The 25,777-nt window shown below is 41.7% G+C and overlaps 1 protein-coding gene across 1 annotated transcript in view; it reads left to right on the plus strand.

The window, feature by feature from the left end:
• The window catches only part of chrm4 (cholinergic receptor muscarinic 4), a 63,083-nt gene extending 37,306 nt beyond the window's left edge, over positions 1-25,777 (plus strand). The window contains exons 2-3 of the mRNA XM_033039202.1: positions 23,556-25,416; positions 25,614-25,777. Coding sequence (XP_032895093.1) covers positions 23,597-24,982 — 1,386 coding nt within the window. The 5' untranslated portion in view covers positions 23,556-23,596 and the 3' untranslated portion in view covers positions 24,983-25,416; positions 25,614-25,777. The remainder of the gene's footprint in view (positions 1-23,555; positions 25,417-25,613) is intronic.

The raw sequence follows: 25,777 nt of genomic DNA on the forward strand, positions 1-25,777 counted from the left end.
CTCCCCAGATATTCACCAGACTAAAAAAATAGTTTTAACCCTTCGTCAACCAATCCATTCCGAGCACCATCCAATCTCAGATTCAATACCTCAAACCAACTAGCCTACTTGACACAAGCAGATCACACTCATCTCATATGAAACCATTGACACGAAGGGTCTCGACCTGAAACGTCACCCATTCCTTCTCTCCAGAGATGCTGCCTGTCCCACTGAGTTACTCCAGCTTTTTGTGTCTATCTTTGGTTTTCACCAGCATCTGCAGTTCCTTCTTACACATATGAAACCATACCTTAATCTGTCCTGGTTCTGACACTACACTTTTCAATTACATAATATATTTAACATAGCAGAACATTTGCAAACGCATTACAAAAATAGGACCAAAGTCAGGCCAAGCCATTAAGGCAAAAACTAGACCAGATGGTCAAAGCTTGACCAATGTGCAAAGTTTTAAAGAGTAATAAAGCAGAGGTGGAAAGGTTTCAGAAGAAAATTCTAAGCTTAGAGCCTTGGTAGCTCAAGGTACCATGGTCAATATTAGAATGATTCAATTCTACAATGAGCAAGAAGCCAGAATTAGACGCGAGCAGTTATCTGCCAAGTGATCTTAAGGAATACCGCACCAGTGATTTCAGATCAGAAATCTCTCAACATCAATTCACACTCTTCTAATGTGTCAATACTACCCAGCAAACCTTTCACAACAGTCGACCAAAATTCCAGCAATTGTTCACCATCCTCCCCCTCCAAGATACATTCCCACTCACCACACACCCTATTATGCAATGCCATCAAAACACTTCCCACATCTTCAAATCCAATACTCCTGATCAATCGCCCCACCACTTAACCTTAGGTCCAACATCTCCTAACAAAGTATTTCCAAACCATCACTGAAGCAATACCATCAAACAAATCCCATAAAGATCTGGTTTTTCTAAAACTTCTTACAATCATGAAGGCACCTAAATAAACCTCCCATTAATCAGCACCAATTCTAAGTGGGGAGTTATTAACAGTGACAGGCAGGCCAGCTTTAGATTATTAACAGTGACAAAGGTAGACAAGAATAAGGGCTCATCATCATCATCATCATCATCATTGAAAACATCAATGGGCACAATGCCTTACAATACTATGTACAACAGTGATTGCAACATCTACTGAAGTGTGGATGGCCGTTGGCTCACTAGAAGCTCATCCGCCCTTTGACAGGTCTTGTTTTTGGTCCACAGCTCCCTCCTCACCTGACAAACCAGATGGGTTTCGCCGACTATCCGACCATACAGCAGGTGGCACGGGATTACATGGTACCCGTGGCGGGGGGAACTCCCCCCGACCTGACCCAAGGGCTGAGATAAAAAATAGTAAATTGATGTCCAGGTAGCCAGTTTCTATGCTAAGACTGATTGCAGACCTGCAACCTTTACAATGGCTGCACAATCCACAACACTTCTACCCTCGAGTTTCACAATTTGCAAATCTTTATCCTTTTTGGCCTTACTCCTTACACCATGTTTTGTCCTGTCCCTCCTCTTTTCTGCTTTCTCTCCCGCGCCCCTGCAAGCATTCTGAAGAAGGATCCCAACGCATAACGTCACCTACCCATGTTCTCCAGAGATGTTGCCTGATCTAGAATAGAACAGTTATTCTACAATTCTGTGTCTTTCTTTCATTTGTATAAACCAGCATCTGCAATTCCTTGTTATTACAGTTTCTATGCTGTAGTAATGCGTATTATGCATCTTGAAACTACTTTATTGACTATCAGGTGCTTAGGCTGCCTCAGGAACATTGAATACAATGTATGTATAAACCCTATTCATAGAACGTGCTATATTACAGGATATATAATATTTTGAAATAAATATTGAATGACGGCAATGTGGCGCAGCGGTAGAGTTGATGCCTTACAGCACTTGCAGCGCCAGAGACCCGGGTTCTATCCCGACTACGGGTGCTATCTGTATGGAGTTTGTACATTCTCCCCCTGACCTGCGTGTGTTTTCTCTGAGATCTTCGATTTCCTCCCACACTCGAAAGATGTACAGGTTTGTAGGTTAATTGGCTTGGTATAAGTGTAAATTGTTCCTAGTGTATGTAGGATGGTGTTAAGGTGCGGGGATCACTGGTCGGTGCGGACGCATTGGGCCGAAGGGCCTGTTTCTGCGCCTTATCTCTAAACTAAACAGCTTTCCACTCACAACTGGTTGCAAAGCCGGACCTAGTCGTTCTGTTTTATCCTCCCAAACACATCCCCACCCACCATCCCCACTGTCGACTTTCCATCCTCTGGAAGGGAGATGCTGGGCCTTTTCAGAATTGGAGGTAAAAATGTATACAGCAGGGGGTACCATTTATAATGTGGGGATTTTCTCTATTCAAGTAAAGTAAAGGAGACGCAAGCAAGAATAAGCCAAAGACCTACAGGTTTGTAGGTTAATTGGTTTGGTGCATGTGTAAAATTGTCCCTAGTGTGTGTAGGATGGTGTTAATGTGCGGGGATCACTGGTCGGCGCGGACTCGATGGGCCGAAGGGCCTATATCTCTAAAAGTAGCATATGGTCATATATTGTCCTATATAGTGCAGTACAATTAAAGCTGTGTATTGTATGTACCAACAGATTAGAGACAGTCTAATTCATCTTTTAGATAATCTATATGAAACACTGGCAAACTCCAGGTTGAAACATTTACAACATCATCTGCTGATTGGATTATGGAAAATAATCTTTGCTTTTAAAAATTCTGCAATGCTCCTTGGGGCTTGTGGATAACATACAAAACAAAATATTAAAGCCTTGGGTTATTATTTGACTTTGTTGGGAGTTGCAGATTTATCAAAATCATTCTTGGATTTGAAAGGAAAATTACAATAGAGATTACCAAATCTATCCCAGAAATTCAAAGTTAATTTGTATTTCTGCAACAATATTAAACCGGTGATAACAAATCAGTAGCCCAATTTTACATGACTCCAAATAAAGACAAAGTGCTCAACAGGTCAGGCAGCATCTCTGGAGAACATGGATAGGTGATGTTTCAGGTCGGGACCCTTCTTCAGACTGATTGCAGAAAGGGGGCAGAAAGCTGGATGAGACTCAGAGTGGGACAACAACTGAGAAGTAATAGGTGGGCAGCAGAATGGTATTGTATTGGCAGATGGGTGGACAAATGCCAGGGATGAAAAGATTAATAAAAAAGTGAGAGATAGGGAGATAATGATAGAAGAGGTGTGAAAAGTGAGGACAAAGGATTACAGGTCGAATGGGAGCGGGGCGGGGGGGGGGGGGGATGAGTAACTGGTGTGCATTCAGGATGAACATAGGAAAGAGAGGGGGGGGGGTGGAAAGGAGAGACAGATCAGGAAGGGAAGTGGGGGGGGGGGGTGGTTACTTAGAATTGGGAATACAGTGCTCATACTGTTGGGTTATACAGAGTGGTGATTCTGCCTTCCTCCTTTGAGGTGAAGTATTAACCTTGGCCTGGTCTTACCATCAAACTCTTTAATCTACACCAATTTGAATGTGAGAGCAGGATTGTGTAAGTAGGGGTTTCGATGTTTCCCTCAACGTAACAATTCCACCCCAACAAGATGACTTAGATAAACTGCTTTAAGTCCAGGGCCATCTGCACCGCTGAAAGAAAAGACAAACTGTATGATGGATAGCCTGTCAGCCCTTCCTGTCTCATTAATAGTACCCAGAACATCAATTAACCATCCCAAAGAAATTTAAAGTTGTCTGCAATTAATCATCCGAAGCTCTGCCTCCAAAAATAGCCACAGGCTATGTTGGCTAAAAATATAAATCCACACTATCCCAATGACCTAAAACCCAATTTTTGATCAGGGGGGAAAAATTGTTCTCTGCATTTCTTATCAGGCAAGGTGTGCAATGATATGTGTTTGTAGATTGAAATCTATAAGGTCAGGTTGGTATTTTATGTAGATGCAGTATGTGCATATGTATGATGGGTGTTTGTAAAGGGGTGAGTATGTGTACATATGCATCTGCATCTATGTATGATTGTGTGCATTGGTGTTAGTGGGAGGGTTAAGAGGTGCTGTATAGGTGCAGGTTTGTTTGTGTATTTGTATAAATATATTTATATTAGGCTGCAGATGCATTGGATTTGAGTATCTTCGTGGTTGTATAGATGTTCCCTTCGAGTATAGAAACATAGAAACATAGAAAATAGGTGCAGGAGGAGGCCATTCGGCCAGCACCGCCATTCATTGTGATCATGGCTGATCGTCCCCAATCAATAACCCGTGCCTGCCTTCTCCCCATATCCCCTGATTCCACTAGCCCCTAGAATAGAAACACAGAAAATGTGTGAGAGAGAAAGAGATTGTGAGTATGTGTGTGTGTGTCTGAGAGAGATAAGGAAAGAGAGAGTGTGTGTGCGTGCACATGCTGCAGTGATTGTGTGTTTGGAGGCGGTTGTGTGTTTGGAGGTGGTTTGCATGTGCTCATGTGTGTGTGAATCTAAGATGGATAGCATGGGTGGAGGGTGCAGGTAATAGTGTATTAGTGCCTTGGTACATGAGTGGGCTCAGACATGTATATCTTATGCATGTGTTTTATGTTTTATGTTTATGAGTGCTTAGGGCCCAGACTTAACTCTAGCATAAAAGACAGCAGCAAACCCATGATGCAGAGCAGAGAGTGGTTGGTCAGCAGTGGCCTAAAGCAGGGGTTTAGTGTGACTCCGTATTCTGATAAAATGATGTTTTTCATATTGATTCCAACTGCATTCAGGTGACTTAAATCAGGACATCAGATATTGATATTTGATATTCTGACTTTGTGGACACATACTATGAGAAAGGACACACAGGACAGTAACTTTGACTAGAGAATATCAACGAGACTATAGATATCAGGAATGGTAAGGGGCCACACGATTGACTGCAATGGAGGAATTTGCAGAAATATCAACTGTGATGTTGCACCCATTGAATAATGAGCTTTGTGGGAAAGGTTCAGCTCCTTCCCATTTTACTGTTCACAGCACCAGTGTCCAACCTGCCCTGGTTTGCAAAAATATTACCTCCAAATATTCCCTGTGTTATTTCATTGTCCACACGTCTCCTCTTCCTCAGCATCATTACCTTTGACCTCCTCTAACACATACATAAAACTCACAAACCTGTAAATAATAGATCATTTTACTAAAAGAATAACGGTGCATCTGACCTTAAGTTGCTAGGCAGTACTTCAGTTCCCTGTGTTCCACTGACTCTAATAAATCACTCAAGCTTTAGCTGATATTGTTATCCAAACCATATAATTGAATTACATCCTTGCAGCTGGCATCTGTTATTCTATATACAATCTGATATTTACTCAAGGATAGAGAATTCACTTTGATAAATTGGGCTTCCCTCTTTTACCTATCTTGCATGCTGTGTGCAAATTCTTTCAGCATTATTCACATCAAAGCCTCGTCTACCTCTCATCTAGCCATTAGTTATAACAAAACATTTATCGATGTTGAGTTTAATCCAAGATAAAGATGCAAATTAAATTATGTTTCACCCTGTCTTGATAGAAATATGTTTTGAAAGCTTATCTCTTCCCTGATAGTGTGGATGCTTGCCGTCTCAAAATCATTTAAATTCGTTGTTTCTAAGATGGATATTGAAATCCTCTTGTCTCAGTCCATTCCAAGGTGAAACCCTGAATCTTCGTTCCAAAAAGGACATTTATTTGGGCAGAGGCTTGTTTGAGAATGGAGAAGTTTGCCACAGGGTATGAGGGAGATCAAGATTACTGCAACAATTGACGCAAAAGTCGATAAACATTTCAAGTAGTGGAAGGCGCACTATTGTGAGGAGAAAATAGAGAACAGGACCAGCATTTGAAGTGCTCCAACAAAAAGCCAGCAGTGAACCAATGGGTCAAATGGCCCTCTTTCTGTTATCCCAGTACAGTAATTTGACTTTTTTTTTAATGCTTCCCACGAGGTCAACAGTCAATGCCACAAGCAACAGGAAGTTCCTTGAGTTGACGGCTTAATGTGCAAAAATGCACTTAACTCAAGGTGTCCTACAGCCATAATCTTGGTCCCCTTTCATTTCTCTCTCTCTCTCTCTCTATACAATGTAATTTGAAAACCTTAAACATACTGAATGACTGTTCACCTCCCTAACATTATTTGGTTCCTGTTACTCAAACTTAGCTGAAGGGATAAGTTGAAGTAGAACAGCAGCAGAGGAGGTGCTTGGCAGATTTTAAGACAGATACCATTTACTAATGACATGTCATAAATAAGCCAAACAAAAGCCCACTGCACTATCTGCAGATCTACTGCATATGTTACATCAGTGTAGCAGCTCACATGTTCTTTAAAACTAGATGCACATCGGTACCAAGTCATTTAATGATGCATTGATTTAAGATCCTGCACTTCCGTGGCATCGGTAATAATATAAGGAGCACTGGACCATCTATCTATGTCTTCATTAAAACTCCATCTTCATACCTCTGTAGCTGCTCGATTCTGTCTCTGCTCACCTGCTGTCAGAAACCTCATCCATGCCTCTGGTTGACTATTCCAATCTAGTCTGGGCGGGTCTTTATCATTCTACCCACCATAAACCTGACCTTTGTTGCCCACGTCCTGCCCTATATTGATTCCTGGTTAAATAGCGGCTTAATTTTAAAATCCTTGATCCTGTTTAAAAATATGTTCCTTTCCGATCAACCTCTTCCAGCTCTACAGCCCTCTGTGTTCTCTGCACTCTTCAGGTGCTAGCCCTTCAATTGTCACTGAGTTTAATTACTTCCATTTCTTGCCTTGATGTTCCCTGCTAAATTCAATCTTCGATGCTGTTTAAACATGGGCCGTGGACTCCACATTTTATCTAGCCTCTATATAGACTAGCTTTATGTAAGAACAGTTGGAAATTGTTCCAAAGACTAACCTGGACATTACTTAGCTGCAATGACACACACCCCTCCATACCCTTTCTCAACAAAGATCTCCAGATCTCATTGATGAAAGCTTCAAATGACCAAATATTCATCAACTTTTTGGAAGAATGCTTTAGATTTCTGTCAACCTTGATATGACAAATTGGTTCCTGGTTTCACTTCAGGATGCATGATCTTCCATGTTGGCATCCAATTGAGTCTATCCAAGTCTTCTTAAATAACTTAATTACATTGGCTTTCACTCTACATATAAACAAATATATGGATACGTTTATGCCACATATTCTGTTAGCTTTACCATTTGGTCCATGTTATCATTTTGTTGTGACTGTGGTGTCTGCTTCCAGGGTATAAGATCATTATTGCAGCCTCAGCTTAGACATGGTTAAAGGCTGCATTTAGCCATGTAACATCTGGAAGCCCTGCTTAGGTTTTAAAAAAAAGAGAATAAAGAGAAAAGCATTCGTATTTAGCTGAAAGGATGTTGGTCATTCTTGTTAGAGGCCAATCACCTTAACTTTAGAAATTCCACATGGCAGCATCCAATATCAATGTCATCCCTCCTCATTGAGCCTGAAATAGGGAGGATTACAGTGATTCATTCCTTTTGCAACTCCTCTGTTAAGAATGGCATCCATGTCCAAATATTCGGGAATGGTGAGAGCAGTGTGTGCCATCCATATAATTCCCTCTGGCAAAGGTGTTATTGACAGTAACGTTAACCCGTGACCTCTTGCAGATGGAAAGACAAGGGCAATAGGGGCAAGAGAACAGCACCAACATCCTGATTTCACCCTTCCCCTTCATCATTAGTGGATCAAAGGCCTGGAGCTCGTTACCTAACAGCTCTGAGGGACTTTCATCTCCACACATATTGCAAGAGATGTCGAGGTAGATCATCACCACCAGCTCATGGACAATTAGGATTGGTCTTGAATGCTGACCTTGCAGGACACATGCACATTCCAAGAAAGGATTTGAAAAAGTCTTCCTCAACACAAAATGAAATACTATGCAACAGATAGTTAGACCAAGACCCTGTTCACTCAGAGCATCACTTGCATGCTCTTACATTCAAATCCATTTGTGATATAGGTAAAATTTCCACTGGTCATTTCGATTACTTTGTGCAAAGTGATTGTGTCCAAGAATTTATCGAGTGAAACATAGACATCCAAATTCCTTTGCCTTTACACCATTTCACTCAGCATGGTTCATTGCATTCATGAATGCTACACAAGTGCATATCGCTGTGGAAGAATTGGTCTGAGAGGAAATCCTGTATCTTCCCTCAGTACCTTGTCATTCATTTTTTGTTACTGATAGAGTTCAAATATGAGAGAAATTACCATCATAGTACTGAACAATAGTTTATTTTTCGCAATTTTGGTCAGTGACTATGTCGGATTCATCTTAACCTTCCAATACACGTTCCCTTTCACAAAACTGGCCTTGCATGAAATATAGAATAATCTAAAGGAAAATAATCCCCAAGGAGGATTGTTTGAGTTCTACACAAACTGGCATCCAAACATTACATGTTATTTCTGCATGAAATGTCCACTTACACAGTCTCCCCACTGGGTATGGATAGCAAAGCTCTAAAAAATACTTTACCCATGGCAAATGACGTTACAGAAATAGGAAAATCATTTCTGGATTGGATCTGAAAGGGTCATTGATTATATTTACAATTCCATTTACGTATTCTTCATCTTGATTTTGCAATGAGTGGGGGCTGGGTGTTGACCATGAAGCAAGATTCACACAAAGGTTTAATGCCTTCCTTACTTTCCCCTTCTCTGGTGTTTGATTTTCTTCAAATGTCGAGAGGCATCCTTGTCATCCAGCAACAGAAATGCGAGATCATGCTGGCTAAATGGACAAACTTGCACAAACAGCAAACCAAGAGAAGTAAAAAGCATTACATTTAACTAATGTTTTGGACTCTTCTAGAACAGAGGTTGGAGTAAATACATGAGATTAAATTTGCTCTAAAAATATCATTGAACTTCAAAGGGTATAGCACGGAGCCTTCAGCCCACAATATCTGTGCCGAACATAATGCCAAGATAAACTCATCTAATCTGCCTACAATTGATCCATACCACTTCCTTCCCAGCATATCCATTGGAAAAGCTTGGTAAATGCCACTATCGTATCTGCTTTCACCATTACTATGAAAAACCCCCCAGTAAATTAACAATGATCCTCTATTATTTTAAAAAACAGGGGTCCACAAATTTGTCTCCGCTTGGTAGAACGAATGTGCTTTTCAGGAATAGCAGAATGTTGCACCTTGCGTCAGAAATTCATTCCATTGACTATTTAGGAAGGTCAATGCTACCAGTAAACAATGAATTTATACACCATGAATTTATATATTTGAAGGAATAACATTATATTTTAAGGACCAGATAGTTTATGAAACAATAAGTATTATCATAGGTTGCCTTAAATGTTCAGACATAACTGATGTAAAAAATAAACATTCTCTGGAAATGTTAAGGCTTAGATCATAAGTACTTGAATTGCAATTCAGTTTACTAATTTCTGCTGATCTAGATTGCAGTACCCTATTCGGTGGGAAAACGCCAAAGTTCTTTGCATGTTTGCAACTCAGGAAGTTGCTGTCAGATTTTCTGCATTATAACATTGAATGTTGACAGCCCAGTTATTGTTTCTCATTTCTCACAATGATCGTGGACAGTCTCCGTATTCAGACTCTGTCCGACATCCTCACAGCAGCTACAATGCTGAGGAAACACCCGATTCCCTTTCACCAACACAGCTCCTCCATTGGTTCCACTGCTATGGTCCATCAATAGTTTGCTACATGTACAGTGCCGGGGTGCTGAACTGCACCAGATGGTCCTAACTGTAACTGTTCCTTTCGAACCCATTTTATGATGTGTGTACAGACCTTTACATGTTTACAGAAGGAAATACATGAGCACCATTTCCAGCAAGCCAAACACTGGGCACCAGTTCAAATGCCTGTGTATACTGTGTGGTAGCATTATGTGGCTATGTCATAATGAAGTCCTAAATAATTGTTAAATCACATTGAACGTGCAAACTATAGCTGCAACCAACACTATACGTTCTAATTTATTTAGGCACAGTGAATTATTTAGTAAATTAAGACTTATTAAGGAGTTTAAGGAGATGAGGAGGAATTTCTTTAGAGAGTTGAATCTGTGAAATTCCTTGCCACAGAAGGCTGAGGAGGCCAAGTCAATGGATATTATTAAGACATAGATTGATAGATTCTTGATTAGTAAGAGTGTCAAGGGTTATGGGGAGAAGGCAGGAGAATGGGGTTGAGAGATAAAGATAGATCAGCCATGATTGAATGGTGGAGAAGACTTGATGGGCCGAATGGCCTAATTCTGCTCCTATAACTTATGAACACGAAGCTGGTAGAGCAGCTGCCTCACAATACCAAAGACCCGAGTTCAATCCTGACCTCTGGTGCTGACTGTGTAGAATTTGTACATTCTCCCTGTGACCGCATGTGTTTCATGATCTGGGTGCTCATGTTTCGTGGATGCCTCGTAGCGGCTCGTACGAGTGACGGTGGGTACTCGGGAAATCCGGTAAACTCGTGACGTTTTTTCAACACTGTGAAAAATGTCCACGAGTAAAAAAATACTCGTGATGAATAAAATTGTTACTTTTTACTCGTACGAGCCGCCACGAGACATCCACGAACTCCTACGGACCCGCTACGGACATTCTCCGAGTTCGAATCAGCAGAAAACGCGGGAGAACTCTTGAATTACCTCGTACTGTGGGACAGGCCTTAACCTCAAAGCACCCCTCATACATCACAGAATTTATTGTCTCTGAACTTATTGTGGTGACTAAATTGCCTGGCAAAGGATATTCAGCTCTGATGGATGAGTGGCAAAGATGTATTAGCCGAGGATTATAAAATGTGTACAGAACTGAAAGTATTCGATTTGAAAGTACAAACCTGACATAAATTTATAAGGAACGCGAAGATTTTTGCAAGAGTTCCGTTGATCATATATTCTGCTTTACCTCCAGGATGTGGTAAAGAATAATGACAGCCAGATGATATTTTCACATGGCTGGCTTCAACGGAAATTAAAATCCAGAGAGATCTAAAAGGGGCTGCTGCTGCTGCTGCTGCTGACTATAATCATGCTTACATTGTAATGGAGAGTCAAAACGAATCCCTGTGTTTGCAACCACTTGAATTTTAACGAAGTATAATTAAGGGGGTACAGAATTTTTAATAACTTGCAATGGGAATATTCACCTGAAATGTTGGGAGGGTTTGTTTGACAGCAATTCATTTTGTACAGAACCTAAGGAGTGCTTTGGATTTATAATGAAACCTTCTCATCAACTTTAGTCACATTTCAAGTACAAAATGAATCATCATGGTTACTGCTAATCCAGGCATGTACCCAGGAGGCAGCAGATTGCACAAGTGGCTCAGTGGGAGCCGGAGACAGAGTTTGCCACATTTAAGCAGAACAGTGAAATTCTGCTTCAGATCAGGTTATTTTGATGTGGTTGACTGGGCATCCAGCAAGGTGCTTTCAGACGGTGATTCAGGCTGTGGGTGGGCCACATATTAATTAGTTTAAAAGTTCAGTAGTTGCTAGAAGCCCGGAAAACATCTGCTCAACGTCAATACCTGTGCCAGATTTTACCATTAGTTCATTTTGAAGTCCCTCCATTTTTTGCCTCAGGCGTATCCATGTGGCCATAGATGATGGACCATGGACATGATGCATGTGATGGGAAAACTTCCAGGATAAAATGTGGTTTGGGGGCTAATCTTCAACAAAGAAAGATGTTCTTCCTCACTGACAATTTGATATTATTCACTCTGATGGTGATGGCACAAAATACTGGAATAACTCAGCGGGTCAGGTAGCATCTCTGGAAGGAATAGGTGATGATTCGGGCCGTTACCCTCATACCGACCCAAAACATCACCTATTCCTTTCCCCCTGACCCGTTGAGTTACTCCAGCATTTTGTGTCTATCTTCAGTGTAAACCAGCATCTGCAGTTATTTAGTGTAGGAAGGAACTACAGATGTTGGTTTAAATCGAAGATAGACACTAAAAGCTGGAATAATCAGCGGGACAGACAGCATCTCTGGAGAAAACGACTAGGTGGCAATTCAGGTCGAGACCCTTCTTCAGTCTGAAGAAGGGTCTCAACCCGAAACATTACCGATTTATTTTCTCCATAGATGCTGTCTGATCCGCTGAGTTACTCCAGCTTTGTGTCTATCTGCAGTTCTTTCCTGCAAATAGAATATGTAGCTGCCAAAGAATGGGAGTGTACATGCTGCGTCAGCTGAACAGGCCAAAAGATATTTTCCTGCATGCTCTTTACTTCTTCATTTTGTTCTCCAGAATTTCCCATCCATAATTTTCAAAGGAGCTGTGTGCCCTTTATTATCCAGGTCTTGCTGCATTTGGATGTGGATTTGTGAGTGGTGCTGAACATCGTGCACTCATCAGCGAGCATCCCTAGTTCTGACCTTACGATTGAAAGGAGGCCATTGATGAAGCAGCTGAAGATGTTTGGTCCCAGGTCACTACCCTGAGGAAATCCTGCAAAGTTGTCCTGTGGCTGAGAGGATTGACCGCCAAACACCGCAACCATCTCTTTTTGTACTAGGTGTCAATCCCAATTCCAACCAACACTCTAATAAAAACCAATAACTTAATGTGTAGGTTTCTACTGACGATAGACACAAAAAACTGGTGTAACTCAACGAGTCAAGCACCATCTCTGGAGAAAAGGAATAGGAGGCGTTTCTGGATCGAGACCCTTCTTCAGACTGAAAGTCCGAGGAAAGGGAAATAAACAATATACACAGTGATATAGAGCAAATGAATGAAAGATATGCAAAAAAGTAACGATGATGAAAGAGACAGGCTGTGGGATAACTTCATGTTGCCAATGCCTTCCTCTTGAACAATTTAAACAGCATGACCTTCCTAGCATTTACAATTTTTGTGCAGAGAAAGTTATTTTGTATTGATCGATAATATTATCTTTTTTTATTTTAATGCTCTGGCCTAATTACCCTGATTTATTTTAAGGAAATAGCTAGCATTTATTGCTCAGTAAAACGATATTGAATGTGTTCATCAAATTTGCCACCTTTCAGACTTGAGCTAATCTGGCCTTTCTGATGCAGCTAAATGTTAAAGTCCATCATAATTTGTAATGCTTGCCATTATTTAAAAACTCCTTTCACCTGCAGTAGACTGTAACAATGTTTGTGACATGAACACTGGTTTAACTTTCGTTTAAACCAATCACTCGTGCTAAACTCTCTTCATCTCATATTCTAAAGACGTGCAGGTTTGTCGGTTAATTCGCTTCTGTAATTTGTCCCTAGTGTGAACTAGTGAACAGTTGATCGTGGGCCGGCGTGGTGGACCAAAGAGTCTTTTTCTCCTCATATCTCTTAACTAAACATTGACAAAACCTTTAAATATGTAAACTATATAAAGATCCACATGCCTTCTTAGATGCACACCAGAGATTCTATCTGATATATCAGGATTATATATCACCCAACCATGTTCTTTTTCCCTATCAGTCTAAATCACTGTCAGTTTGAACATGACATAACATTGGTATAATTGCAAAGCTCCTTCATTCGGAAAGAATCTTGAGATCATGAAATGCATTACATGAATATAATTCCTTTCCTCCCCTCCTTTCTTCCTTTACTTTTGCTCCCCTTTCCTCTCAAATTTGTTTTGTCACACAGTGAGATCATGTCTAGTCTGTAACCTAATTCCATCTGTCCTTATCAGTTCACATAAATCTATGGTCTCAGATCTATAATTATCAATTGGCTTAGCATCAACAGCAGACACTCTTTCATTTCCATGCACTATTCTGCTGGTGATGTTCTTAAGATGTTAGGTGCCTCTGCCAATTTTAGCACAACACAGTTCCATAAAGGCAAGATGATAATAATTGATGTTTAAGTATTCATTGGCTAGTACGCCAGGTAGAAATTGCCTGTTATTCTATGAAATAATGATACAGGATTCTTCCTTGCTACTGAAAGCTCATTTTCTCTCTTTCCCAGTTTTGACTTTGAGCTGTAACTTTAACTCTGTTCCTCTTTCCACAGATACTGCCTGACCTAATCAGTGTTTGCAGCATTTCCTGTTTTAATGTCAAGATCTTTGTTGCCCACCCAAGTGCACAGATGAGCTCCATGGAATTTTACAATCTGTAAAGTTTTCATCCAACTTCATAAAATGATCAAAACATAGTTAAATAGTTATAAAAATGTTATAACATTTTATAAATGCGATAAGACCATGAGAAAAATAAAGTCGCAAACCAGTAATATAGGTGCCCCATGTGAAAAAAAATCATATATTATAATATTTGATGCTTTTAGGTCTTTAAAAAAGATAGGAAAACGGAAAGTGAAAGAGGGGCATGTTATTGATGAAAATTATTTCCAATATTGCAAGAGAGGTTGCATGGAAAAGAAAGCAAACAGCAAACAAGTCAATAGTTGGCTGTGAAGATTTGAGATAGACATAATGGGAATTATCTACAGAATTCCAGATAATAGTAATAAGTAGCAGGATGTATTGATTCAAAGAATAGAGAGCAGGGCGGCAAAACTGGAACTGTTTCAAAGGGAGCCTTGAATATTTTGTTGGGGATGAGCAGCATTGCTCATCTGAAAGGAGTGAATTACTTGCGGCTTAGAGATACAGTGTGGAAACAGGCCTTTCGGCCCACTGAGTCCACGGCGACCATCAATTTCTCCGTACACAAGTTCTAATTCCTACACACTAGCAGCAATTTACAGAAGCCAATTAACCTACGAACGTGCAAGTCTTCAGAATGCGGGAGGTAACCGGAGCACCCGGAGAAAGTCCACACGGTCACATGGAGAACGTGCAAACTCCACACAAACAACACCCATAATCAGGATCGGACCCGGGTCTCTGGCGCTGTGAGGCAACAGCTCTGTTGCACCACTGTAGTGAAGTTAATATTCTGGACCAATAGTGTTTGTAACCAATAAATAGTAGGGCACACTAACTTTAGCAAAGAGACAGATTTGGTTAGTCATTAAACAGCCATATGATAAAACTCAATATTACATATGAAAATGTAAGACATTACACAGTTACTAAGAATCTAAACATTGCTCTGGCTAACTTTAACATAAGGAGCTAAAAGATTCCAAATAGATCAAAGCTGTCATCAAATAAAACTGTAGATGATAAATTATACAAAATGTATTTAATTTTAAGAAAAACGTGTACAAAAACCCCCCATATATTCTCATAAAGTGCAGGGACAACGTAGCAAATAGTGCTTCGTGAACTAAAGAAATGAGAGATACCAAAACACTAACATTCACAAACAGCGCGATCTCTTGTGTATGTCCAAGGGTTTGGGAGTGATATAAAGATCAACAAAGGAAGACAAAAAAATAAAGCAGTGAAACTGAATATAGAAAGTCTTTTGTGAGAGCTCTAAAAATCAATACGGAAAGTTTGAGAAAAGAATGGATATTCAAAGATAATGTGTGCTCTTTAAAAGACAAATTAGATAATATCACCAATAAATACAATACATGGAAACAAAAGAGACGGAATAATTACACTGTCTCATTCTTAGTAATGGAGGTAGAAGATGACAAATCAGATATTCTCAGGGAAATAATAATAAGGAATGATGTTCAATATCGTTAACATAACCAAGGAAACAGCAATATTTAAAGAAATTAAAGCACTAAACATTGACTTATCTCTAAGATAAACTATTTCCCAGCTGATTTCAAAGGGATGATGCAAGGAAATTGCAGATACCTAATCCACTGAAGCTTCTTAATTCAGGATTTTTGTCTTTAGATTAGGAAATAGCACATAATTTAGAACATAGAATATAGAATATAGAAAATACGGCACAGGAAAAGGCCCGTTGGCCCACGATAGTTGTGCCGAATATATTGCCAAGTTAAACTAATCTCCCCAGCCTGCATGTGATCTGTATTCCTCCATTCCCTGCACATCCATGTACCTATCTAAAAACCACTATCGTATTTGCCTCCTCCACCGCTCCTGGCAGTACATTCCAAGCACTCAGCAATCTCCGTATAAAAAAACTTGCCCTGCACTTTTCTTTTAAACTCTTCCCTCTGCCCTCCGATATTTGACATTTGAAACCCTCGCCCTCGCCAAAGCTTCCACATTCTTCCTGTAATGCGGTGACTGCAAACAATACACAAAATGAGGCATAACTAACGTTTTATAAAGCAGCAACATACTTTTTTTACACTTATACGCAATGTCCTGACCAATGAAGGCAAGCGTATCATACTCCTCCTTTATCACTCTATCCACTTGTGTTGCCACTTTCAGGTAGCTGTGAACTGGGATCCCAAGATCCCTTTGCAGATCAATGCTAGTAAGCATCTAACCATCGACTGCACACTTTCCTCTAACATTCGAACTGCCAAAGTGCAACACCTCACTCATGCTGGGATTAAATTCCATCTGCCATTTCCCCCCCATTAGATAACAGATCGATATCTTGCTGCACCCTTTGACAGCTTTCCTCACTTTCTGCAACTCCACCAATTTTGATGTCATCTGCAAACTTATTAACTGACCCATCTACATTTATGTTCAAGCCATTTATATATATATATCGCAAATAATCAAGGTCCCAGCATAGATCCCTGCGGTCAAAGATCTCCAGCCAGAGCACCCTTCAAAAACTCCCTCTCATCTATGGGTAAGCCAGTTCTCAAACCAAACTACCAGTCACCGTGAATCCCATGCATCTTAAGTTTCTGGATCGCCGTTCAATAGGAGACTTACTAAAAATACACATAGACAACATCCACTGCACCACCCTCAGTCAATCATCTTCATCAGCTCCTCAAATAACCTAATCAAGTGAAATTATGCAGACAAAGCCATGCTGACTATTTCTAGTTATCCAATTCTCTTCTAAATGTGAATAAATCTTATCCCGAGGAATCCTCTCCAATAGCTTCCCTCCCATTGATATGAGGCTCAATCGCCTAAAATTCCTCTGTTATTTCTGTTCTTCTTCAACATTTGAACAACATTAGCTATTCTCCAGTCCTCTGGGGTGTTGCCTGTGGCTTGGGAGAATACAAGGGTTTTCATCAAGACCCCTGCAATCCTCTCGATAGCCTCCCTCAATAACCTGGGATTGAGCACTGGGGATTTATTCACCTTAATGTTTTTCCAATACCACCTCCTTCTTGCTCTCAAACTGCCCTTGCATATTAGAATACTCCACACCATTCTCTCTATCCTTGGTGAATACAGGTACAAAGTAATCATATAGTACCTTGCCTATACCCTCCATCTCCAAGCATAAATCCCCCCCCCTCTATTCTTGGTGCTATCTTCTACCTGGTTACACTCTAATTCCCCACTTGAATTATTTTTTACCTGCAATATGTATCTCAAATATCCCGTCTGATTTCATCTTCCTTACATACACTTTCTTTTGCTTTTTCATCACATTTACAGCCTCTATGGTCATCTAAGATTCCCTTACGTTGCCATCCTCATCCCTCCTCCTTAGTGGAACATATCAGTCCAGAACTTTGATCAGCTGGTCTTTAAATGACTCTCACCTATCAGACATGGGCTTAATAACAACTGCTCCCAATTTACTCTCCCTAGCTTCTGCCTAATAATGTCGTTATCTGCTTTATCCCAATGTCGTACCTTCCCCCAAGATCACCTTATTGTCACTCCAAACCTATGGAGTTGCGATCACTGTTCTCGGAATCCTCTTCCAATGAAGCACCATTCTTGATCAGTACAGGTGCCAGGGTGATGGGGTGAAGGCAGTAGAATGGGGTTGAGAGCGAAAGATATATCAGCCATGACTAAATGGAGGAGTAGACTTGATGGGCCCAATGGCCTAATTCTGCTCCTACAACTTATGGACGTAAGAAATTATGAACCAGCAACCTGGCCAGGCTCGTCTCCCAATATAAAGTCCTGTATGGGCCCCTCCTCGAGTTAGATTATCCACATATTATTTTCAAAAACCCTCTTGGATACACCTAATAAAATATGCCCTGTTTAAGCCTTTTGCAGCAGCAACAACATTAATTAAGGAGGCTGAGTGAGTGAAATCAAAGTGGATGGAGCACCTGTTGTGGTTGAGTTACTGGCATCTATAATTAAGGATAAAATGACAGAACACCTGGAAATATGAGCAGATCAGAGAGAATTATCTTAGATTGGGAAAAAGTGTATAAAATCTTTTTTAAATGATTTTTGTTTTGAAGAAGTGCACGGGGGGGATATCTTCAGATGTAGTGGATTTGAATTTCCAGAAGTTGTTCAATTAGAAGTGAAGTTTTTTTGATCGAAAGATTGATTGAAGGATGCAACATGGAAACAGGCCCTTCGGCCAACTGAGTCCATACCGTCCATCGATCACCCGTTCACACTATTTCTATGTTATCCCACTTTCGCATCCATTCCCTGCACACCAAGGGCAAATTACAGAGTCCAATTAATCTACAAACCAGCATGCCTGGGACATGGGATGTGGGAGGAAACCGGAGCACCCGGAGGAAACCCACACGTTCACAGGGAGAATGTGCAAACTCCATACAGACAGCACCCGAGATCAGTATCAAACCCGGGTTTCTGGTGCTTAGAGGCAGCAGCTCTACCAGCCATGTCACTGCAATCTTAAATGGAAACCACACCTGTAGGAAGGAGCTGCAGATGCTGGTTTACGCCGAATGTAGACACAAAATGCTGGAGTAACTCAGCGGGACAGGCAGCATGTCTGAAGAAGAGTCTCAACCCGAAACGTGTCTGAAGAAGGGTCTTGACCCGAAACGTCACCCATTCCTTCTATCCAGAGATGCTGCCTGCCCTGCAGAATTACTTCACATCTGTATTGACTCTAGAACAACTGCCATTGAAAAGCAGCAGGTAATAGATATCACGGTGGGTTTAAAATTAGATAAATCTCCAGAGCCTAATGAGAGAAAAGGGAAGAGTCGGCTGTAGCCCTGGCGGAGATTTCAAAATCTATGCCGGCCACAGGTGAGGTGGCTGATGACTGGAAAACAACAAATGTGGTAACTTTATTCAAGATGGATAGCAGGATGTAAATCTAACATCCGTGATTGGGAAGTTATAGGGAAAGAAATATAAGCAACAGGATTAATCTATATTATAACAGCAGAAATAGTTCCATCATAGTTAGCAAGGATGATCCTGTCTGACCAAATCGATTGAATCTTTCAATGAAGTAACAATTGTGATTGAAGTAGTCTACATGAAGCTCAGCATGGTCTTTATCAAGGTCGCACACGAGCGACTCATCCAAAAGGTTGTAGTCTGAGATCCAGAGATTCAAAATGGAAGTGAACAGGGAAAAGAAGATGATGTTGAAATGGTTATTGTTATGTTTGGAAGCCAGTGACCAGTGGTGTACTACAGTGCTTGGTGCTGGGAATCTTACTGTTGATTGTGTACATTAATGATTTGGTTGTGAATGTAAGAAGTAAGATTAGCAAGTTTGCAGATAACATGAAAACTAATGGTGTTCTTTATGATGTGGAGGGCAGTCTTAGGCTACAGGATGGTATTGATCGGTTGGGAAGGGAGAGGTTGAGCAGGCTATGACTTTATTCCCTGGAGCACAGGAGGATGAGGGGTGGTCTTATAGAGATGTAATAGATCACGAGGGAAACAGATAGGGTAAATGAACAATCTTCCACCCAGAGTAGGGGAGACAAGAATCCGAGGACCTAGGTTTAAGATGAGAGGGAAAGTATGAACCTGAGGGGCAACTTTTTTTAACTCAGAGGGGGGTGGGTACATAAACAAGCTGCCAGAGGAGGTAATTGGGGCCGGTGCTATAACAGCATTTAAAATATACTTGGACAGGCACATGGATAGGAACGGTTTAGATGGATATGGGCTAAATGTAGGTAGATGAGACGCTTGTATGGGGCATTGTGGTCAGCATGGACAAACTGGGCTGAAGGGCCTGTATGCAGTATGACCAATTCTAAAAAAATTAAAACGTGAAATTCATTTAGGCTGGACTAAATAGGCTAGGATTAATGGATAGTTCAAGGGAGTACTGAGGAACCATGGTATACATGTCCAATAATCTCTGATGGTGGCAGCAGAGATAGTATAGGTAATAATGGCTTACAGGATACTTCATTTCATTGTTGGGATGTAGAATATTAAAACAGAGAGGTATATGCTAGGTCCACACATAGAGTATTGTGTGTTTTTCTGTGATTGCATGGGAGAGGGTACAGAGCAGATTCGCCAGGATGTTGGATGGGATGGAATATTTAATTTATGAGGAAAAGCTCAACAAGATGGATTTGTTTTTCTTGGATCTCAGGAGGCTGAGGGGGACATGCTTGCAACACACAAGATTATGAACATGATACATTGTTCTGATATTAATGGGCCTGTCCCACTTAGGCTATTTTTTAGGCGACTACAGGCGACTAGGCTGTTGCCACGTGGTCACCGGGGTGTCGCCTGTATGGTCGTGAATAGTTTCCTCAGTCGCCCAAAGAGTCGTAGCGTCTTTCTGGTCGCCGCTGGATTTTCAACGTGTTCAAAAATTTTTGGCGACAGTGGGTTGACGCCAGGTGACGTAGGTTGTCGCCGGTGCTGACTTCGGTGAATTCCATTGGCAACTACCTACGTCAACCAGTGACAGAATTGTCTTCAGTTGTCGCCGACAGGATCGTTGCTTGTTGTAGCTTGTCGCGGGTGGACATAGGTTGATTTTGGTTATCGTAGGTTATCGCCTGTGTGGTCATAGGTTGTCGTAGGTGTGGTCGTAGGTGGACGTCCTGGGTCGCCGGTTGTTGGTAGCTTGCCGTAGCTTGACGTCGACTAGGTGGTAGGTTGTTGTAGTTTGTCAGAGACATTGTCGTGGGGGGGGTCCAGTCGCCTGTTTTTCGGCGACCTGTTACGACTATGACAGTCGCCGGCAGTCGCCTAAAAATTTGTCTAAGTGGGACAGGCCATTAAGCATTTTATTCCCCAAAGCAGAACCGTCAAAAACTAAAGAACATGGGTTTCAGGTACACTATTAAGAGGGGATCCAAAATGGATTTATTTTACCCAGAGTGTGATTGGAATTTGGACGCAATTCCCAAGGGCATAGTGCAGACTCTCATAATACAGCACCTCCCCTAGTTACAGGTGACCTGACCTATGGAAATCCAACTTTACACAAACTCTCCCACACATTTTTAAAGCATTTTTCAAGACAATAAAATGTTTTACGGTGTTCATTAATACTTGCATACCGTATATATTGCATTAGTTTCATTATGGCTAGTGTTAGGTTGAATATGTGATGAAATGTCAGAAATATCAAGTGCAAGTAGAGTGATACGTTGTGTGTTGCTATAGAAAACAGATGTTTCTGACCTACAGAAAAATCGGCTTATGGACGGCTCTCAGGAAGGGAACCGTTACATGACACAGGGACTGTCTGTATTTAAGATGTATCTGGATGTGCAATTGACAACAGAAGCCAATAACATAGAAGACAATAAGATAAGTGTGGAGAAGTTGATTATAGATACGAACAAACATGGATGCAATGGGCCGAAGGGCCTGTTTCTGTTCTGTATAATTTTGACTCTATAAGTAAGCATCTATTTTAAATAAAGTTCAATATCATGGAGTAGTTAACAAATTATTGACTTAGTAAAGATATTGATCACTGAGTTTAAGACCAAAAGTGGGGGATATGAGATTTCTACTTCACTACAGGTATATGACTGGCTGGCTGTGCTCCACAAAGATCTGTACAATGGCCTGAACTATTCACAGCAATTCATAACAACCTAGATAGCACAAGAGGTCATACATCAGTGTCAATGACGCAAAGACTCGTCGCTGCGTAGTGGAGAAGGCGACATAGAATTACCATGGGGCAAGTGGGCAAAATCATATCCAATGGAGTTCACTGCAAGTATGGGGGAAGTCATCATCTTGAAGCTATGAGGAATAGATCCAGGTATCTTTGACTCGTGAAAATGTTAACGCATTGGGGCTCCAAGGAATGGTCGTGATACAAAGGAACAAAATAAACATAAAACCTGATGAAATGTTAGCATATTTAAAGGACAGAAAATAAATGGGAGAGCATTTTTTTTACAAAGCTACGTCTGGTTTATAATGTGTTACTCCCGCCACTGCACTGTAAGAAGGATATGTTGACCTTGGAAAGAGTGCAAAGGAGATTCAACAAATCATTACCCACGCACCAAGTGATATATTATGAAGAGATTACATAAACCAGGCTTGTATTCTCTGGAATGTGAAGGGTCAATGGGTGATTTAATTGAGATATGGTTTTAGGATTTTGACATAATTGAGAGAGTAGACAGAGACAAATATTTTCCATTGAAAGGAATCGTCGAGAGCAAGCTATTTATACTGCTCTGGTTTTTATATTAAAGCAGTACCATGCCATGTAGGAGATATAGAATAAAGAACGCTAGACATTACAATACAGGAACAGGCCCTTCAGCCCAAAATATCTGTGCAGAACATGATGTGAAGGATAAACTAATCTCATCTGCCTGCAAATGATCAATATCCATCCATTTCCTGTATAACCATGTACAGGGTACCTAGCTAAAAGTCTCTTAAATGACACTATTGCACCATGTTAATTGTACCATTCCTGGCAGCACATTCCAGACAACTATCAACCTCTGGGTAAATTATTTGCCCCGCACCTCCTTTAAACTTTCCCCCATTCACCCTAAAGCTATGGTCTGCAATCTTTGACATTTCTACTATGGAATTCTACTACGGAAATTTCTATTATGAAAGGCATTGACATTCCTGTCAATGCCTTTCATAATGTTCTATACTTCTAACAAGTCTTCCTTCAAACTCCTGCATTCAAGAAAAAACAGTCTAAGTTGGCCCAACCTCTCCTTATAGACAATACCCTTATTTATTCATTCAAAAGACGGAGGAAATGTTGAGGTTTTTTTTCTACGACAAGGGATGTCATTGATGCTATGACTTAAATAACTTAACTTCTAATCTTAAGTTAGCCAAGGATATTAAAAGATGGCATCAAGATGGACTGGGGTTCAGGACTATGGGTGTCGGGGTTATGGAGAGAAGGCAGGAGAATGAGGTTAGGAGGGAGAGTTAGATCAACCATGATTGAATGGGAGAGTAGACTAGATGGGCCAAATGGTCTAATTCTGCTCCTATGCCTTATGACCTTATGAATGAGAACTTTGGCATAAGAATCCGTGGAGATGGCATTTAATAGCAGACCAATCCCAAGGCCTTGAATGGATTGTTTCTGTTCCTCTGCCCTTCCTAGTTCTTTCCTCCCATTAACATGCCTCAATGTCTCTCATGTCCTTACAGTAACTAACAAAAAACACACCTCACTGCCATCGCTGGGCCGTGACGATAGAATTTCCCATCAATTGACCTTTAAACAATGAATGATAGGCATGAAACAAAACACTGGCAAGCGAGCAAGTGTCTAATCATTACTTCTCGGTGTGTTTCAGATTCTGTGCACAACTCGTCTGGAGAAACTTTGCTGCTCAAGATGGAGAATGTCACTTTGGGAGCCGACGTAAATGCGAACTTAAGCGTACAGGCGAGTCCTTACAAGACTGTTGAGATTGTCTTTATATCTGTGGTAACCGGCTCTCTCAGTCTGGTCACGGTCGTGGGCAACATATTGGTCATATTATCCATCAAAGTTAACCGTCAACTGCAGACTGTGAATAACTACTTCTTATTTAGCTTGGCCTGCGCTGACTTGATCATTGCAATCTTTTCTATGAACTTGTATACCATCTACATCATTAAAGGCTTCTGGCCGCTGGGCGCTGTGGTCTGCGACCTGTGGCTTGCTGTGGATTATGTTGCAAGCAATGCTTCGGTCATGAACTTGCTCATTATCAGCTTCGACAGATACTTCTGCGTTACTAAGCCATTGACTTATCCAGCTCGCAGGACCAACAAAATGGCTGGGTTGATGATAGCCGCGGCTTGGATCCTATCCTTCATCTTGTGGGCTCCTGCTATCCTCTTCTGGAAGTTTGTGGTTGGGGAGCGCACGGTGAAAGAGGGCCAGTGTTACATTCAGTTCCTCTCCAACCCCGTGGTGACATTTGGTACGGCCATAGCAGCCTTCTATCTGCCCGTGGTCATCATGACCGTCCTGTACATCCAGGTGTCGGTGGCCAGCAGGAGCAGGGTAAGAAGCCACCAGGCTGAGAGCAAGGTGGAGAAGACATCCCGATCTTCCAACTTGCTCAAGAGTTACTTCAGCAGGCAGCAGAATAACAACAACGCGGCCAAGGCTTCCCTCCGCGACACTGTGAAGAATGGACAGTTGGAGGACAAGGCCTCAGCCAACCCCGGCTCGGCCAGCCACCAGGAGAAGACTTCCAATGAGTCCAGCTCCGCCAGCACCGTCCAGTCCATTCCCAAAGCAGACGTGGTCCAGAACGCACAGCCTCCTGCTCTCAATAAGATGCAAAGCTCCAAGTGGTCAAGGATCAAGATAGTCACCAAGCAGAGTGGCAACGAGTGCGTGACCGCCATCGAGATCATGCCCGGCAACGCCACTCACAACACGGTGGAGAGCAAGCCCGGCAACGTGGCCAGGAAATTTGCCAACATTGCCAGAAGCCAAGTCCGAAAGCGGCGCCAAGTGGCTGCCAGGGAGAAGAAGGTCACCCGGACCATCTTTGCCATCCTTCTGGCATTCATCTTGACCTGGACCCCATACAATGTCATGGTCCTCATCAGCACTTTCTGCGAGCTATGCGTGCCTGAGACGGTCTGGGTCATTGGCTACTGGTTGTGTTACATCAACAGCACCGTCAACCCAGCCTGCTACGCCCTCTGCAACATTACCTTCAAGAAGACTTTCAAACAGTTGCTGCTATGCAAATACAAGAATATCGGCAATGCAAGATAAAATGAGACCGTGTGTGTATGCCATGGCTTTAAAACTGGACGTGTTGTAAAAAGCGGATTCCCAAGGCTTTGTGCTTGTTCTTGTGCTTCCAACCTCACTCCCCTTCAAGCGAAGCATGTACATGCCATATAAGTAAAGACATGACTGTGTGTAAAAAAGAATTATAATTCGTCCCAGTGTGGTGCGGGTGGTGGGAAGAGGCAAGACCAAGTTGGAGACCCGAACGTGTCGAGCCACCGAGACCTCCCGAGCCGAGAAGCCTGTACATTATTATTACCAATAAAACAAAAGCATATCTGTATATCTAAGCAACTGAGTAAATGCTGTGGTTGAAATTTGAAAGATGAGGTCGAAGATCCCAAAGAAGGTTTTTGACGTTCACCCGAGTATCCAGGTTGAATTAAAGTTTACCTCTCACTCCCAGTCACCCCAGCGTGTGGTACACAAAAATGTCGGAGAAACTCAGCGGGTGCAGCAGCATCTATGGAGCGAAGGAAATAGGCAACGTTTCGGGCCGAAACGTTGCCTATTTCCTTCGCTCCATAGATGCTGCCGCACCCACTGAGTTTCTCCAGCATTTTTGTGTACCTTCGATTTTCCAGCATCCACAGTTCCTTCTTAAACACCCCAGCGTGTGACTGCATCTCCACCCCTTTCCGCTGAGACTGTTCCCTCCGCAACTCCCTGGTTCACTCATCCCTTCCCACACAAACTACCCCCTCCCCAGGCTCTTTTCCCTGCCACTGTAGGAGATGTAACATCTGTCCCTGTACCTCTTCCCTCAACTCCATCCAG

This window comes from Amblyraja radiata, chromosome 20, assembly GCF_010909765.2.
Source record: "Amblyraja radiata isolate CabotCenter1 chromosome 20, sAmbRad1.1.pri, whole genome shotgun sequence".
Lineage (NCBI taxonomy): Eukaryota > Metazoa > Chordata > Chondrichthyes > Rajiformes > Rajidae > Amblyraja > Amblyraja radiata.